This window comes from Podarcis raffonei, chromosome 9, assembly GCF_027172205.1.
Source record: "Podarcis raffonei isolate rPodRaf1 chromosome 9, rPodRaf1.pri, whole genome shotgun sequence".
Lineage (NCBI taxonomy): Eukaryota > Metazoa > Chordata > Lepidosauria > Squamata > Lacertidae > Podarcis > Podarcis raffonei.
In genome coordinates, this window is record NC_070610.1 from 77,492,178 (window position 1) to 77,509,793 (window position 17,616).

The window sequence follows — 17,616 nt, forward strand, 5'->3', positions numbered from 1 at the left end:
TTGCAGGCAAACCCTATAAATTAATAAATGGTAGGATTTTGATTAATTGGTTCTCTCATCAAAGAGTACTCACCCCACACTTGGGTCTTGGCTTCCAGGATTCCCAACACTCAGAGTGTGGGCTGCCTTTGCACTCTGATTGAAGCAGGGGTGTCCAAACATTTTTCAAAGAGGGCCAGATTTGATGAAATGAACGTGCGTGAGGACCGACCAAAGTTGTTGTCTTTTTTTTTGGATTGAAGTTGTTTACCTTTTTAAAGGATTTTACCCGAGAAAATAAACTGCTGCATGGGCCGTATTAAACTAACCGGCGGGCTGGATTAGGCCCCTGGGCCTGACTTTGGACATGCCTGGTAAAGCACCAGAGAAGCTTGAAAAGCAATTGCTTTGGTGCACCCCAGGTCCCTTCCCTCTGGAGTGCTGGAGGAAGTGGAAGGGTGGTGGCAGCAATGGCCAGAGAGTGAATCCCACTGGTTGCCCTCCAGGGTTGTTGTGTTGCAACTGGGCAACAAAGGTGGTTTGAGAGGCTCATTTAATCACACCTTTCCTGGCTGTGGATTTTGTTCTCTTCTATTTTAACCATGTGCAATTGTTTTTGTATTTTGTAAACCACTTTGAAGCTCTCTGGAAACGAATTGGTCTATAAATTAAACCATCGTAAAGAACAATATAAACACAGAAACATCTTGGCTCTCTTCAAATACTTATTGGTTATGAAAGTTCCCAGATGAGGAGGAGTTTGGACTTACAGTTTATCCAGGCGAAAGCCCTTTTGATAGCAGCGCCAATCTGAGCCTACCATGTTAATTCCAATAAAATAATCGGTCGGTCTGGGCTTCACTATGGATACAGCAAAGGCCTACATCACAGAACAGAAGAAAGTCTAGATAAGGGGGAAATGAAGGAGCAAAAATGCCTAGGTCTTGGTCTCATTGAGGAGCAGGAAACTTTAGCTGGCAGAAATACAATGGGCAGATTGATCACCAGAACAAGCTGGTTTGCGCATGTACCACCAATCAGGGCACAACTGCACTGGCTGGTGATTAGTAGTCCAAATCGAAGTGCTGGTGTTGACCTATAAAGCTTTACATGGCTCAGGAGCCAATACCTTAAGGATTGCCTCTCCCCTTAGGAACCCACCATACCCCGTGCTTGTCATCTGAGGCCCTCCGCAATGTCCCAGAGAGGTGAGAAGGATTGCAAAAAGAGAAGGGGCCTTTCCTGTGGTGGTTCCCAATTATGGAATGTTCATCCCAGAGAGGCTTCCCTAGCGCCATCATTACATGCCTTTAGGCATCAGGCAAAACCATTCCTCTTTCCCCAGGCTATAAAGTAATCTATAGCCTGTAAAAGTGTGGGGGAGAGGACTGTTATTATGATGATTGTTTTATTATTAATAACCTGTCTGTTAGCATGCTTTTTTATTACTTCATGGCAGAGTGGGGATTCAAATCCCGGTTTCCCAGGTCTCATGTCTGTCCCTTATCAGTCTCTACAACTACGGCAGATGCTGAAATCTATCCCCAAAGTCACACTCCTCCATTGTCCCTGAAGAATTTATTGCATGATCTGCTCACCTGCTCCTCATCACTTTCAACACATAACAATTTTGTTTCGTATTTCATCCTTTCGCAGTATTGTATGCACTGTTTCCAAGTCCTTGGGGTGGCAATGAAGTCAAATATATATAGGGCTCCATGCCAAACAATCCATTCCTCACGTAACCTGTGGTGAATGTCACCTTTGAGCAATGCCCAGAATGTGAGAGGAATAAAATGAGAGACAGGATAAGTGAGGTTGTAGTAGAAGCCAGCTTGTAGGACTCTGCAGAGTTTAAAACACTGATATTAGGGGGAACCTTGGGAGCACCTTGGGTGGGGGAACCACCCCCACTGAAGAAAATCTAGCATTGTCCTCAAGGACCCACTAGGACCCACTGGCTATGCACTTAAAGGATAAAGTTGCTCACCTTCAGAGTGCATTTGTTTCTCCAAATGTTGCATCTCCAGTTGAAGAAGCCAGTGGCTCTATAGAGGATGTTTAGTGGGATCAGTTTCACCTTATGCAATTTGCTGAGATTGCAGCAATGCATCCAACCCCATGGCCCCTCAACTCCAATCACTCCTAGCTTATCAAATCTATCGGAGGGGGCTGACTGGTTGGGTCCAGATTGTGGTTAATGCTTTGCTACATGAGCGGGTGGTCCTTGTGGCATTGAAAGAAGCAGTGGTGTGACCACTCCTAAAGAAAGCAGCTCTGGCCCCTTTGGATTAGAACAGCTATGGGCCGTTGCCAATGTTCCCTTTTGGGGGAAGGTAGAGGAGAGGGCCATGGTAGATGCCCCAATGGCTAGAAGTGGCTTTTACCAGCTGCAGCTGGTTCAACAGGTCTGGTCATTCCTGAACCATGATTCCTTGCCACAACAGTTCATACTTTGCTCAGTTCAAGACTGGATTAATGCAGAATGCTCTATTTGAGGCTTCCCTCGTGCTTGACCTGCAGTTGGTGCTGAATGCTACAGCATGATTGCTGACAGGAGTGAGGCCTTGTCAGCATATAACTTCTTTGCTCAGGGATCTGCGCATAACTTATTTGGTCTGAGAAGTACCATTCATTTCCTTCCCTCTTTCTCTTTTTGCACCCATTAAAAATTCACTAGCCAGCTTTCTAACAGATTTGGGTCAACAGCCCAAAGTACCAGACACAGACTGAAAGGTGCAAGGGAGCTCCACCAGGTCTCCTGTGAAATTCAACCTTGCTGTAGCCAATTCCTTCTAGACAGTTTTAGAACTGTTTTTGAGTGCAGAGCATATACCAAAAAACCTAGAACGACCCACCATTTGAACAGTAGGAAAGAAAATATAGGAAACAAAAGCTGTAGTACTGACATGATGGGAAAGAAAATTCTTTTTTCTTACTTCACAGGCTCAGGATGAATTCCCTTAGCATGGAAAGGAGGACATGTGGGGACTGGTCATTGAGTCATGAGTCAAGTTTAGTATTTGGCCCTCAGGACAAATGCCTCAACAGACATGCTAATGCAACAGCTTGTTCCTAAAAGTACTATGGGATTAACCAGACATCCGTAGTAATAATAATGATAATGATAATGATAATGATGATGATGATGATGATAATAATAATAATAATAATAATAATAATAATAATATTTATACCCCGCCCATCTGGCTAGGTTTCCACTGTAATGGAGCTGTTGCTCTCATAGGCTCAACAACATGGCCTTTTGACTGTGTCCATACTATTTAAAATCCTGTACCTGATAGAGAACTTGTACATAGTACACAGATAACTTGTGACCTTTCCTATGTTGCTGGTTCGCAGCTTGAGACCGTCAGCCTGCAATTTCACAGGGAAGAGCCCTAGTGGGCCAGAGCTAGTATGCTCATCCCTACAGCCCTCTGCGCGTGTGCTCACTTAAAACACCTGAAGAGAGCTACCCATTCTCTGTTTCCAGCTGTGCTAATCTGACTGATATTTCAAAACGGGATTGGCACCAGAATTGTGCCATTCTAGCCTGTAATGGAAAAGAGAAGTCCATCCCAATGGTTCTGAAATCGCCTATTGCCTCAAAGGTTCTGGCACCTTGACCAATAAAAGTGGTTTCTGAGTAACTTACTAATAGCCTGCTGTAGTTCACTGATTTTCTTTTTCTCTTCGGATATTGCTGCAGATATATTCTCAGCTTTCTTGAATTTTGTGATATCTAAGAGAGTTGCAACAATTGAAGTCGGGAGGAATCTCAAACAGCCATGTAAAGATACTGAACAGCCATGTTTCTCAAAATCTAATATTTACTTTTCATATATAGGAACCTAGGAAGTTGCCTTATACAGAATCAGACCATTCATTAATCTAGATGAGAATTGTCTATGCTGACTAGCAATGGCTCTCCAGGACTTCTGAAAGAGGTCATTCCCACCTCTGCCTGGAGATGCTGAAAATTGAACCCGGGGTGTTTTTTAACACAACAACAATGGCATTTGCACGTCCACTCAGCTGCAGTCCTTTCCTGGAGCTTCTGGACAGCTCAGTCAGTAGAGCATGAGACTCTTAATCTCAGGGTTGTGGATTTGAACCCCCCCCCCCATTGGGTGAAAGATTCTTGCACTGCATAGGGTTGAGCTAGAAGACCCTTGTGATCCCTTCCAACTCTGCAACTCCAAAACGTAGGTTAATCAGCCTCGTATAACCAACATGTTTAAATAATGCATTAAAGTGTTCAAGCCATAGAGTATGCTGCCCTGCTAGACTCAGCTACATTGGGAAGAAATAGGTAATCAAGCCTATTGTTTTTCCCCAGGCTACTTGAGAAGCTCAGTATGTGATGAGGTTTGATCTGGTTGCTCAAGCTCAAGCTCTTGACTTCCTCTACCAATACTCTAGGAAATTCCTCCACATTGTTGCTAAGCTACGTTTTCCTGGTTTGATCTGATTGCTCAAGCTCAGCCCCATGCTCCTCATGAGCCACTCTTGAGTTCCTGCACCAATACTCTAGGATATTCCTCCACATTGTTGCTAAGCTAAGTTTTCCTGCCGTGCACCTTTTCTGAAGCACATGGCTCTGACCTTTGAAGAGTTTGTAAGCAAAGCATTCTTTAACTTACCAAGTGTGTGTTCTTGTTTGCTGGGGGAAGAGGGAAACTTTGGAAGTCACTTGGAAGAGCCTATTTTAAAGGTCTAGCAGGCGATACTTTCATGCTGACATTTGCTGCATATTTTGTGAGTGTAAATCTCTGCTGGGTTCTCTCACCAATGGGCACTTGCCCCAAACTTGGATCTTGGAATTCAGGAATTTTCTTTCTTATATCAATATATTTTTCCACCAACACGGCACACACACACACACACACACACTCATACACACACACACACACACACACCATCCTTATGGAGGAGTTGAGAATAGAATGAGCTTGAGGCAACCCACCCATTCCTCTTCGACTTCCCTGAACTGAGTAATGAGAAGAAATGGTGGGCTGTGGAAGGAGCTCCTGCGCAGACAAAAAGTAACATATGACTTACCATCTGCCTCAAAAAGATCCGGAAAGGTGTCTTCTACCATTTGCAGAATCTTTGTCGTTCCTTCTTCAAATATGGCTCTCCTTTGCACTTCCTTAACATCTAAAGGTGATGATGGGGAAAGTTGTTCAACGCATGTGGGAGAATAGCTTTGCTTCCCCCAGCACCCCTTTGGAAGGGATTAAGTTGCAGTTGGAATGAGACTTCTGTCGTATAAGTTCCAATATGTAATGCACTTCCAAAAATTCGTAAAGGAAGAATTTCTCCTCTAGGAAGGTCCATTTTCAAGCCTCAAGATCTAATTTAGAGTCCTTAGCCCAATATCTTCATAGATAGATAGATAGATAGATAGATAGATAGATAGATAGATAGATATAGGAATGAGTGTGTGTGTGTGTGTGTGTATTCTGAATTGCAAAGGTGCCTGGCCCTTACAGGAGATGGACATGATGGCTACCTCATCTTGACAAGGAGATCGAGACCTAGAATCCCCTCCTCCCTCCACCTGACACTTGACAGAGGTGTTCTCCAGGACGTCTGTGGGTACTCCAGCCTCTCGATACCCTTGGGAGTTGAAGAAAGCATTTCAGCCTTGGGAAGCTCTCCTTCCCCCAGAGGTGAAGCAACCTGCTCTGGTACTCGGAGCGGCACTTGTCCCAGGGGGTGTGGTGTGCCACCCACGGGGGACGTGGTGTGTGTCCCAGAGGTCATGGCACGCGTCCCGGGGGCATGGAATGCCGCCCGTAGGGGTGGCGTGCTTCCTGGGGGGATGCATACCACTGGGGTCAGTGCACAGTGAGTAGGGCGCGCCCCGGGAGACACTGCTGATTGGGGGTCGGCATTTTGCCCCCCCCTTTTGGAATGACACCCAGTGCAGCCGCCCCACCACCACCATGGAACGCCCCTGCCTCCCCCTGACAATCTCTTTCAGTAGCAGGATAGCTGCCGCCAGGTGGGCTTGGCTTGGCTGACCAGGGTTGGGTCTACCCCACTCTCACAGTCCAGATTTGTCAAGAAAGTAACAGCTGAACGCACATATTTACGCTGGGCCATGAACATTAGGAAGATTTTCTACAGGCTCCCAAGAGCAACAGTCTGGCCCCCAACCTGCTTCATCCGTGAGGTAGTGTAGCTGCTTTGGGTACTTCTACGATTTGAGGACCCTAGGCTGCAACAGATGGTAGAGGTTGCAGTGTGCTCATCCAAGGAAGGGGTTAATCACCTGAGTACAAAGGAGCAAGGCACATTCCAAAAGAACTCCCAGAAGAACCAGTTGGGAAATGGGTGGTGCTGTGGTCTAAGCCACTGAGCCTAGGGCCTGCTGATTGGAAGGTCGCCGGTTCGAATCCCTGTGACGGGGTGAGCTCCGATTGCTCAGTCCAAGCTCCTGCCAACCTAGCAGTTTGAAAGCATGCAGTGCAAGTCGATAAATAGGGACCACTGCAGCGGGAAGGTAAACAGCGTTTCCGTGCGCTGCTCTGCTTTTGCCAGAAGAGGCTTAATCATGCTGGCCACATGACCAAGAAAAACTGTCTGTGGACAAATGTCGGCTGCCTCGGCCAGTAAAGTGGGATGAGTGCCGCAACCCCAGAGTCGTATGTGACTGGCCTTAACTGTCTGGAGTCCTTTGCCTTTTTTAAACAAACCAGTTAAAAGTCTCTGAGCATTTCTTCAGGGACAACCCTAGGGTGCCACTGGTTTCAATGGGAGAGAGTACATTAAATGTTTATCTCACCAACTGAAATCAGCAGGTGAAAGGGCTTAGTGGAGACCAGAACCTATCCTTTCCTTTTAAAGGTCTCCGCTGAAATGAAGCAAGCAAGAGTGAATTGTAATTCTGCCCATTACCCTTTTATATTTTCCTAGAAGACTGGAACTTACACAGATAGGTCAGCATTGCTGCCGCTATAATGGAGCCCATCAGAAGCACTGTGCCAACATACAGAGAATATGCAGATTCGAAGAACTTTTTCACTTTTTCCTGCAAAGGTGTTAGTTCTCCTTGATGGACAGGAAGAGAGAAAATTCTGCTTTAGCCATCAACAGACAACATCCCAGTGCCACCCCAGTCAAGAAATTTCCCATAATCTCTGGCAACCCATCTAGATCAACATATGGCAGTCAGCTTCCTAAACCCATGGTGGGGGGTTGCTCCACTGTGAAAAGCCAGGGCCCAGACCCTTGGAAGGTAAAGTGGATGAAGGAATCTGGCATGGAAGTATTGCTTCTTGAAGATACTTTTCTGCCCATGTTCCCAGTCTGGAGGCCTCAGGAGCATGAAGAGACATCACCCGGGACCAGACGTCTGACCCAGCAAGCTCTTGCTATGTTCTCATAGAATAATAGATGAAGGCGGAAGGGACTACGAGGGTCATCTAGTCCAAGCCCCTGCAATGCATGAATCTTTCCCCAATGTGGGGCTCAAACCCATGACCCTGAGATTAAGTGTCCCACTCTGCCCACTAAGCATCATGTTCTTATAGTGAAAGGTAGAGCTGAGATGAGACTTCACATCGAGAAGTTGATCCTCAACTAGCAGAGTGGATTGGACACCCTCAATGTGTCTGTTACCCCGGCCTGGAACAAGGACACAGCATACTCATGGGAAGATTGAGGTTGTGGAGTTCCATCTGGCTGCCCTCCATCTAGTAAGTGGAAGGGGCTGCCGCAGTGGATGGGTTGTAGTGAGGGCGAGGGCCTATCAAGGAGAGCTTTCATTTCAAGCTGGGGCTTTCACTGCCAGCAGCAGATGGTGGACACAAGCTCAAGTTCATTGCTCCTCAGTTGGACTTGGTGGATGCCCTGGTCCTATAGAAAATGCTTGTCCTCACTCTGGTCTTCCCCATCATAACTTTCCTTTACTGTTCCTTCTTCCTCCATGTTCTAATGAGCATACAGACCTGGTGTTGCGGCCTTGTCTCCTGCGGGTGGTTCAGCTTTCTCTGGCTTCTTATCTATATAAAGACAGCATGAGTATAGTAATGTTATATGATGAGATGAGATGAGATGATCAACATAAAAATAAACATCAAGCAACAGCCCGAAATAGCTCAGCTAAGTCAAGTGTCTACAGTACAATGTACTGGAGGGAACATATCAAGTCAGCAGATCTCTGTGTTCCTGTGAAGAGAAAATAGTAACCAAAGGGACTTACCTGGTGGCTTTTTAGGAGCCATTGAACTGGTTTCTTATTTTATTCGCAACCTGTGGGAGTATAAAGTAGACAGTGAAGTCAGTGAAGTCAATGCCTTACTTAAAAGCAGAGTCACAATGGGCAATTCATAGGCAGTGTTGCCATGGAGACCCTCTCCCAGTTAATATAATTGTTAGAGGGAGTTACTGTAACAATGCACTTACCTGCATTTCTTAACCCTCTGATCTACCTCTCTACAATCCCACTATAGAACTCTGCAGGCATCTTTTAAAGTGCTGTGTGGTTCACAATAACACAATACATTTGTTAGTCTTTAAGTTGCCAAAATAATAATGTATTGTTTTTGCTGCAGAAAGACTAATAAGGCAACTCTGAAGATGTTCTTATACTGCTAATTCCTTCATACTTGACCTTGATTGTTTAAAGCAGTTAAGCAATCACTGTTTCACTGTGTGTGTGTGTGTGTGTGTGTGTGTGTGTGTGTGTGTATGAGAGAGAGAGAGAGAGAGAGAGAGAGAGAGAGAGAGAGTATATATGTACTTTGCTTGTTGAACTTAATTCATTCCGGGAGTCTGTTCGACTCCAGGAACCATTTGAAAACCAAGGTACGGCTTTCAATTGGCTGCAGGAGCGTCCTATCTGCCATTGGAAGCCACGGAAGCCGTGTCGGAAGTTTGGCATCCCAAAAATGTTCGCAAACTGGAACACTTCCGGGTTTGTGGTGTTTGGGAGCCAATTTGTTTGGGAGCCAAGCTGTTCGACAACCAAGGTACCGCTGTAATGTACATTATAAAGGCTTGAGGAATGTACATTATAAAAAAGCTTGAGGAAATGATTTAGGAGCAGATATAGTATAAATAGTTTTGTTTGAGTAACCTTCCCTCTATCTTAGGGAAAGGTAAAGGGACCCCTGACCATTAGGTCCAGTTATGACCGACTCTGGGGTTTGCTGCACTCATCTCGCTTTATTGGCCGAGAGAGCCAGCGTACAGCTTCCGGGTCATGTGCCAAGCATGACTAAGCCGCTTCTGGCGAACCAGAGCAGCGCACGGAAATGCCGTTTAACTTCCCGCCAGAGCAGTATCTACCGTATTTTTCGCCCCATAGGACGCACCACCCTATAGGACGCACCTTGGTTTTTTTTGGGGGGGGGGGGAAATAAAGAAAAAAAAATTCCCCAAGGCACAGGGCTGGTGCAGGGGAAGCCCGAGCTTCCCCCGACCCCAGCCCCCAGAACAGCCTGCTATCCGCAAGCCTAGGGAGCCACGCCGGTCTCCCCAGGCTTGCGGAGAGCTGCACAAAGCCCGGGCGCGCTCTTAAGCGCGCCCGAGGCTTCGGAAAGCAGGCAGCTCTGCGCAACCTTTGGGAGCCTGGCGCTGGGCTCCCTAGGGTTGCGCAGAGCTGCGGGAAGCCCGGTAGAGCAGGCAGCTCTGCGCAACCCTCCGGAGCCCGGCGTGGCTTGGTGCTGAGCTCCTGAGGGTTGCACAGAGCTGCGCGGAGGCCGGGAGCGCAGGCAGCTCTGTGCAACCTTCCGGAGCCCAGCGCGGCTTCCCGCTGGGCTCCCGAGGGTTACGCATAGCTTCCTGAAGCCTGGAGAGCGAGAGGGGTCGGTGCGCACCGACCCCTCTCGCTCTCCAGGCTTCAGCGAAAGCCTGTATTCGCCCAATAGGACGCACACACATTTCCCCTTCATTTTTGGAGGGGAAAAAGTGCATCCTATAGGGTGAAAAATACAGTATTTATCTGCTTGCACTTTGACATGCTTTTGAACTGCTGGATTGTGTTCAAATGCTATGGCAGCTTCTTCAGTTTTGCCGAAAGTTGTTGAGCTTTTTGAGCAAAAATGCAAAAAAGAAAATAAAAAGAAAAAACAGCTGTTTTGTCTTTTTATTGAGGGGGTAGAAATGGCAAAAACGGCACTTCCAACATAGGCTGCCATACACCCAGATTTCCCTGGACATTTGTCTGATTTTACGCCCGGTCACTTCTGTCAGCTGCAGTATTCCGTATATGTCCGGGTAACCCTATGGCAATCCTAAGCTAACTTCACAGCATGAACTTTGGCTCAACTCTAGATAGCATGAGATAGCTGCATAAGTTTGCATGAGACTTCCTGAAATGGTTTACTTCCAAACTACAAAGGTCAGGTTCATGTGCTTTTCCACAAGCATGGGCATTAAAACACGGGGTTAGTCACAAAGTAGTAAAAGTTCCTGAATTATTGATACCGGAATTCAAGAGTGGCTTGTGAGAACCATGTGGCATGAGCTGGAGCAACCACCTCCAACCTCTTCACACACTGAGCTTCTCAGTAGGCTGGGGTGGGGGGACTGTAGGCTTGATTACCCATTTCATCCCATGGTAAAGTAAGTGGACATAAGTAAGCCTGGCCGGACAAATTAGCTATGGTATTAGCCCATTTATGCATTAGAGTTAAGAATGTTGGTTAAGAATTAAGAGTTAAGAATGTTGGCAGGAGTGCCTGGCGTGCTCTGGTCAATGGGGTCACGAAGAGTCGGACACGACTAAACGACTAAACAACAACAATGCAGAATTCTTTTAAAATTCAAATCTACTAACTTGGGGGACCATCCCGCCATATTCCATGATAAGACCTTCAATGTATTGTTGGCGACAATTGTATTATTGACCTGCAGAATTCCTTATTGGAGTTATAACCTCATAGTCAAACAAGACTTGAACTTCATGTTTTCCCCAGAGGTTTGCATGGCATTGGGTGCTAAAAACTCTATTGAACTGTTCATTAAAGAATCATTATATCAATCCAGTTCTACAGTTTGATTTAATTCCCTACCTTTGTCCACAAACACAGACCCGCCTCCAATTAAAGGGTTAAAAACTCCTTTTGAGTAGTTGGAATTTGTCTTGTTGATTTCAGGTCAGCGAGGCCTAATTCTTCCGGATTAAGAAATTTTCTTTGGAGTCATTCAAGAGAAGTTATAGAATAAAGCCACTTCCGACATCAGGAGGAGGTAGTGTTGAGGGCTTCCAGCCCCCGCGCAATCAGGGGAATCCTCGGGCCACGTCATCCCCTGAGCCCATTAACCTAAAACAATGGCGTCATGAGTCTTTATTTATACTGGGGGGAGGCGGGAACTCGGCACGCAACTTGAAGGGACAGTACAGTTATATTCTCTGATAAGAGGGTGTTCCTTACTGATTTGGTTATCTTTATTTATAGAGGGGAGTTTCTCCACCTCATCCCTTTGTTTAGCTGTGATGGTTAGACGTTATTTCCATAAATTGATCCGTGATTGTACAGAGGTACCTCAGGTTACATACACTTCAGGTTACAAACGCTTCAGGTTACAGACTCCGCTAACCCAGAAATAGTACCTTGGGTTAAGAACTTTGCTTCGGGATGAGAACAGAAATTGTGCTTACATGGCGCAGCAGCAGCAGGAGGCCCCATTAGCTAAAGTTAAGAACAGTTTCAGGTTGAAAACGGACCTCTGGAACGAATTAAGTACTTAACCCGAGGTACCACTGTATTGGCTTTCTCTGGAGGCCAAAGTTGAATAAGGGTGTCTCGTAAGGAAGTCATTTTGCTAATGATGTCTTCCTGTGACCGGTAAGGGAGGGCTAAAAAAAAGCGTTTGAAGGTCTCTTTTCATCGAAGGCAAGGGAATCGTCAAACTCATTTATTGAATGGTGTACTTCTTGGTTTAGACTGGGCTGTTTCCCTCCGTCATCTATCCACTTGATAGCGGAACATTGTGAGTCGTGTGTAGGTGGTGTCTTCCTTTCTGGTTTTGATGTCTGTTGTTTATAGTAGAGTGGCAAGGATTCTTGGGTCCCAGTCAGATCTATGAGGTTTTCATCACTGTTTGGTTTTTCGGAGAATGTTTGTTTTTGCACTCAACTTCCATATCACCAAGAAGAGAGGCCACTGGCACCTGGTTTTCAAAAAATCTTATAATTTCTTGTTGGAAATCAAGCCTATATTGGGAGAAACTGGCAACTCTCCCAGGCACCCGGCTTGGTCTCCGGTTGACCTCCCTGGCTGCATTCCCCAGCAAGATCCAGGCTAGGTCTCGATAGGCGATTCTTCCCAGCATGGGAAGAGCACACCCACTCCCCTGGCAGGGAAAGGAGATAGACAGAAACATATTTACATGCTTTTATTTCTGTCTTTGCAGCATTACAGAAAACGTGTCTGTACTCTTCAGACTCCAGCAATCAAGTGACAAATACTTCCTGTGCATACGCAAGAGGAAGGTCTCAAATTACACTCTGAGCAAATTCCGGTGCATTGCCCTGTGAACTGACTGTCCCACTGTTTCCCACAGATAGTCCCAACATTCCCATCACGTGATGTTTTCAAGCTAGCAGTTTGCAGCTGCGTTGCATCCATATCGTAACATTTCTAGCCTGTCTTTTATGAAAAACTCCCAGATTTTATAAATAGTTGGCTAGATCTGGGCCCCTAAAGGTAATCACTGCCTGTGCCCTAAAGCTGTCATATTATATATATTCTTTAGACAATATCCTCGGACCTCATTGCTCCTGGTAAGGTCTTATTTCAAATAAGCAGGAGATGTGTTATACGTTCTGCCTGGGTGAGGAGGCCTTTTGGTTTTGGATAATTTGCAATAACTAGTTTTTGTGGAATCATCACCCTTTTTCCTGATGAAAATTACGTTATTAGATTCAATTTTGTGGATAGTGTCCTCTCTGTTTCCTTTGTTCCCAAGCGCTTTCCCTCCTGGAGTCGGGGCAACAACAACTGAGGTGTATCTTTTATTTTCCTCTGTCAGATTTTCTCTGGCATTTGCTGTGGTTTGGCGACATTGGTGCTGTCTTCTTTGTTTCCCCTTTTTCCCTATGAGCTTTTAATATAGGCTTATTTGTATCCCGGGTGGAATCCGTTGGTATCAAGTTGTAACTGATTTTTTACTTGCACGGTGCGTTTTCTTCTGCTTCTTTAAATTTTTAATATTTTTAGTTTTCTTCAGTGCTTTAGATTATTTCTTATACAGTCCTTTGGTGACTTCTTTAGCATTTGCCTTTGTCATTTCAGTAATTGCCGGCTGGGTTTGCCTAGATATCCTTTCAATATCTTTTGACTCTGAAGCTCTCTCTTGAATTGGAAAGTTTTCCACAAATGTTGTAAGCGGCGCATTGCTTACTTTAACGAAGTTTTCAATGAGAGTTAATTCTAGGCAGACCATATGAAGCTGATCCTGGAGTTCAGTGTCTCTCTCCTCTGTTTGTGTACATTTAGAAATGGGTGGGCTTCTACTAAGCTTAAAAGAATGCCTCTGTATAAGCTTGTCGTTTTGCCCCCGTTTATTTCTCAGTTTTGCCTTGTTTATGTTCTCTGCCAAGGCCAATTCTAGGACCAAATTAATCAAAGAACTTGTATTCCCAAGTTCTTGCATGTCCCCTTGCTCGACTCTTTTTTCTGTCCTGAAGGAAAAACTGTGTGATTTTACTTTGTCTTCTCCAAGGTTCAGGAGAGCTACTTGTAAAATTTGGCAGAATTCCCAGAGCTTTACAAGCCCTCCTTTTATACACCACATTGGTCAGCCACTTGGGGAGAGAATGGAGCAAAAGCTGAAATCTTAAGCTTACACAGAGTCCCACAAGAAGTTACATCCATCAAAGCGGAGAGGGGTTAATTGTTCCTTTTCTTCCTCACCTTATCAGTAAAACACTGACTCTCTCTCGGTGTTTTTCTCAGCCCAGCACTACTCCTATCCCAGCAGTCTCCCCAACAGTCTCTCAGCTGGGTTTTCTCATCCGGTAACTTGCAATTACAGTTGTACCTCAGTTTTTGAACAGCTTAGTTCACGAAGAACTTGGAATTCGAACGCCGCAAGCTTGGAAGTAGGTGTTCCAGTTTGTGAACTTTTTTTGTAATCCGAATGGGCTCTGTTCTGAGTGTTGCACTTCCGTTTTGAGTGCCACACTTCCATTGCCCACTTGCTTACCTCCCGGCCCTGCCTTCCCTCACTCAGTGCTGGGGCCGCAGGCAACACCCAGAACCAGAGGAGGAGGTAGATGTTGCTGCAGCAGCAGCAGCAGCGGAGGGACCGGTGTGTGTGTGTGTGACATCCCTTGCCTGCTCACTTGCCGCCTGGCCCGGCCTTTCTTCACTCAGCGCTGGGGCTGGGGTGGCTGCTGGTGATACCCAGAATCTGAGGAGGGGGTGGTTGATGCTGCAGAGGTGTTGTGGAGGACGGACCCAGCGCCGGGTGGTAGTGGTGGCATCCCTTGTCCACTCGTTTGCCGCCCAGCGCTGGGTCCCTCTGCCACCTTCGTCACCTTATCATACCACAAGCAGGTATGGCTTCTGTATTGATTTCCATATCCTTCCAAATCTAATCCAATTCCCTTAACCAAATCAGACTGAGAATCCACCTCTTTCTTTAACATCCATTAATTTAAATTTAATCCTCGGTCTTTCCCCCTACCAGATAAATTTTGATAACTCTTTTTGCCATTGTTTGAAGCAGCTCATATTACAGTGGTACCTCAGGTTACATACGCTTCAGGTTACAGACTCCGCTAACCCAGAAATATTACCTCGGGTTAAGAACTTTGCTTCAGGATGAGAACAGAAGTCGTGCTCTGGCGGCGCGACAACAGCGGGAGGCCCCATTAGCTAAAGTGGTGCTTCAGGTTAAGAACAGTGTGAGGTTAAGTACGGAGCTCTGGAACGAATTAAGTACTTAACCTGAGGTACCACTGTACATTTCACTAGTATTGTCTGAAACAGAAATGACATATTAGGAAAGATATTCATTTTTACCACCAAAATCATTCCCATTAGAGGAAATTTCATTCTACTCCATCTCTCCATATCTTTATTCTTACTCCACATAATGATATAATTGCTTTGGATCAGATTAGCATTGTTATTTGTTATCCCCAAACAGTACCCAGATATTTTACCTGGCGAGAGGCAGTGTGGTGTAGTGGTTAAGAGAAGTGGACTCGTAATCTGGGGAACCAGGTTTGCGTCTCCGCTCCTCCACATGCAGCTGCTGGGTGACCTTGGACTAGTCACACTTCTCAGAAGTCTCTCAGCCCCACTCACCTCACAGAGTGTTTGTTGTGGGGGAGGAAGGGAAAGGAGAATGTTAGCTGCTTTGGGACTCCTTAAGGGGAGTGAAAGGCGGGATATCAAATCCAAACTACTACTTCTTCTTCTTCTTCTTCTTCTTCTTCTTCTTCTTCTTCTTCTTCTTCTTCTTCTTCTTCTTCATTTTAATACTTTTTTGCAGTTTCTCTTTCCCTTGCCAGTCTATTTTTTTGGGGGGTGTCATCTTAGTTTTATTCTTGTATCGCAATACTGCTTCATTATTTCCAATACCTTAACCACAAGGTCCACCAGGTTTTCCAAGAACAACAGCGCATCATCAGCAAATGCCTTCAGTTTATAAGAATGGGAACCCACTTGAAGGCCTTGTATATTACTATTACCTTGTATATTACACAGACCGGAAGATAGCAGTATCCCCAAGGAAGAGCACTATGGACTCCTGTCTCTGCTAATTAGATTTGGGACAACTGGACTCTGTGAGCAAAAAAAACAAAAACAACTTCACTTATTGGGAAAATATTTGCTTTGTCATTGTGTACAGCTCATCAGGCCCTGGAGATTTGAATTCATTCAAAGTAGCTACTGTAGGTGTTCCCTTGCCACTTCTTTCCCTTTCTTGGGGCCCAGTTCCTTCCTTCCATTGTTCATTCAATTCTCTCCAGACTAAGCACTGTTTTCCTTTCGTGTGAAGACAGAGGCACAGGAGGTTGCATGCTACAGTGTGTGTGTGGCAGGAGAGGGTAGGAAGTGTGGCAGGAAGATTCAAGGACAATCAAAGAAACATTTCCACATTTGAGTGTAGTATAGTCAAGTATTGTATTGTATTCACCTTTCCAGTGTATTCTAGCCAATTTCATGCATATATCTTTTTCCTGCTGACACTACTGCAGTGATATTACAACAGGTGTCAAAGATAGGAAGAGGCACCCAGACACACAGTAGCTGCTGCTGACAGCGAACACCTGATGCTCTACACAAAGAAGCGCCTGCTTGATCGTGGCACCCACAGAGATCAGCAGAGCTCTTTCTTGGCATTTCCTGGCAGTTGGCCACTGAGTGTTAGTTTTGTTCTGACTGCTGTGGTGGCTGAAATTTAGATGACTATTTGGATGGTTTAGCTGTTGTTAGTTATTCAGTCTAATGATTTCATCAAATTCATAAATGTATGAATGAACAAAATGTGCATTAATTTTTAAATAAATACATGACAAAAGTTCAACTTCTGTCCCCTGGGTGATAGAAAAGCTTTTCTACCCTAAAAGCTTCAGGAAAGAGGGCTGTGATTCTGTTAGATAAACATTGATCTAATATCACAGGAGTCTTTTCCTTGTAACATATCAATAATCAAAAGGACAAACTAGAAACCAGATCTATCTGTTCTTACATTGCTAGGGAGATACACACTGTTAATCTATTGAAACATACACAGGGTATGACTGAATTCTTCCACACTTTATTTCAGTACCCAACTAAGCCTTTGCAGGTGTAAATCAATGACTCTTTTCCAGCCTCAGAATAGCAGGATTGACAAGGTGGCAAAGAGTGCAGATTTCCAGTCATTTCATCCACTTTTCAATAGGCTTCCTTTTGCAGATGCACCGTTTTAGGTCGTGGCAATAAACATCACGCCAACAACTATACACATGCTCACAGCCCCTTCTGATGATGACACAGTTGGTTGTATCTGGTTTTGCAGGACCTTTATTTGCTGGAAGATTATAACCCCAGTAGCTGAAAAGGAGAGGAGAAACTACTCAGTCTGAATACTTACTTTATTCTGTACCTACTAAAATGAAGTGCTTGCCTATCCTCCACACACTTATTCATTATTTTTGCAGTAACCCAAAGGAGTAACATTCAGAGGAGAATTCTCTTTTGGTCTAGTGGACTCCCCTACCTCTCTGCCCTACCCTGTAGTCAGAGCTTACATACTTTCTGCTCTACCACCAACACCAGATGAGTCTCATTTTATTCCCCATATTGCAAAGTTTTTAATGATTGAATTTTTTAATGCTTTGATATATGTTGTGAACTGCCCAGAGTGGTTGGGGGAAACTAGCAGATGGGCGGGGTATTATTATTATTATTATTTGATTGGAAGGCAAATCATGTGCTAGCCTGCAGAAACACGTACATCCAGCCAGCACTTATTGTGCTTTCCTTTGGAAAATAAGGGGGGAAATATTCCTATAGGCAAACCCTATACATTAATAAATGGTAGGATTTTGATTATTTGAAGTGTTGAAGGGAAGATTGCAGGCCAGTGGAAAAATACAGGCTAAATGTCCTTTCCAAGGCAGTGCCTCACCTGTGAGAAAGTTGCACGGTGTGATGGCCTGGGACTCGGGCTCGG

General features: G+C 45.1%; 1 protein-coding gene across 2 annotated transcripts in view; it reads right to left on the reverse strand.

Annotated features, from left to right (window-relative positions):
* LOC128420545 (uncharacterized) overlaps positions 1 to 7,285 on the reverse strand; it is a 32,759-nt gene extending 25,474 nt beyond the window's left edge. Inside the window, exons 1-5 of one of the 2 annotated variants that reach the window (XM_053402140.1) lie at positions 6,922 to 7,041; positions 5,044 to 5,142; positions 3,638 to 3,724; positions 1,578 to 1,741; positions 750 to 859 (exon numbers count right to left, since the gene is read on the reverse strand). In XM_053402140.1, coding sequence (XP_053258115.1) covers positions 750 to 859; positions 1,578 to 1,741; positions 3,638 to 3,724; positions 5,044 to 5,142; positions 6,922 to 6,961 — 500 coding nt within the window. In that variant the 5' untranslated portion in view covers positions 6,962 to 7,041. Of the gene's footprint in view, positions 1 to 749; positions 860 to 1,577; positions 1,742 to 3,637; positions 3,725 to 5,043; positions 5,143 to 6,921 lie in introns of both variants that reach the window. The other variant, XM_053402141.1, reaches the window with a different exon arrangement.
* Between the last annotated feature and the right edge of the window lie 10,331 nt (positions 7,286 to 17,616).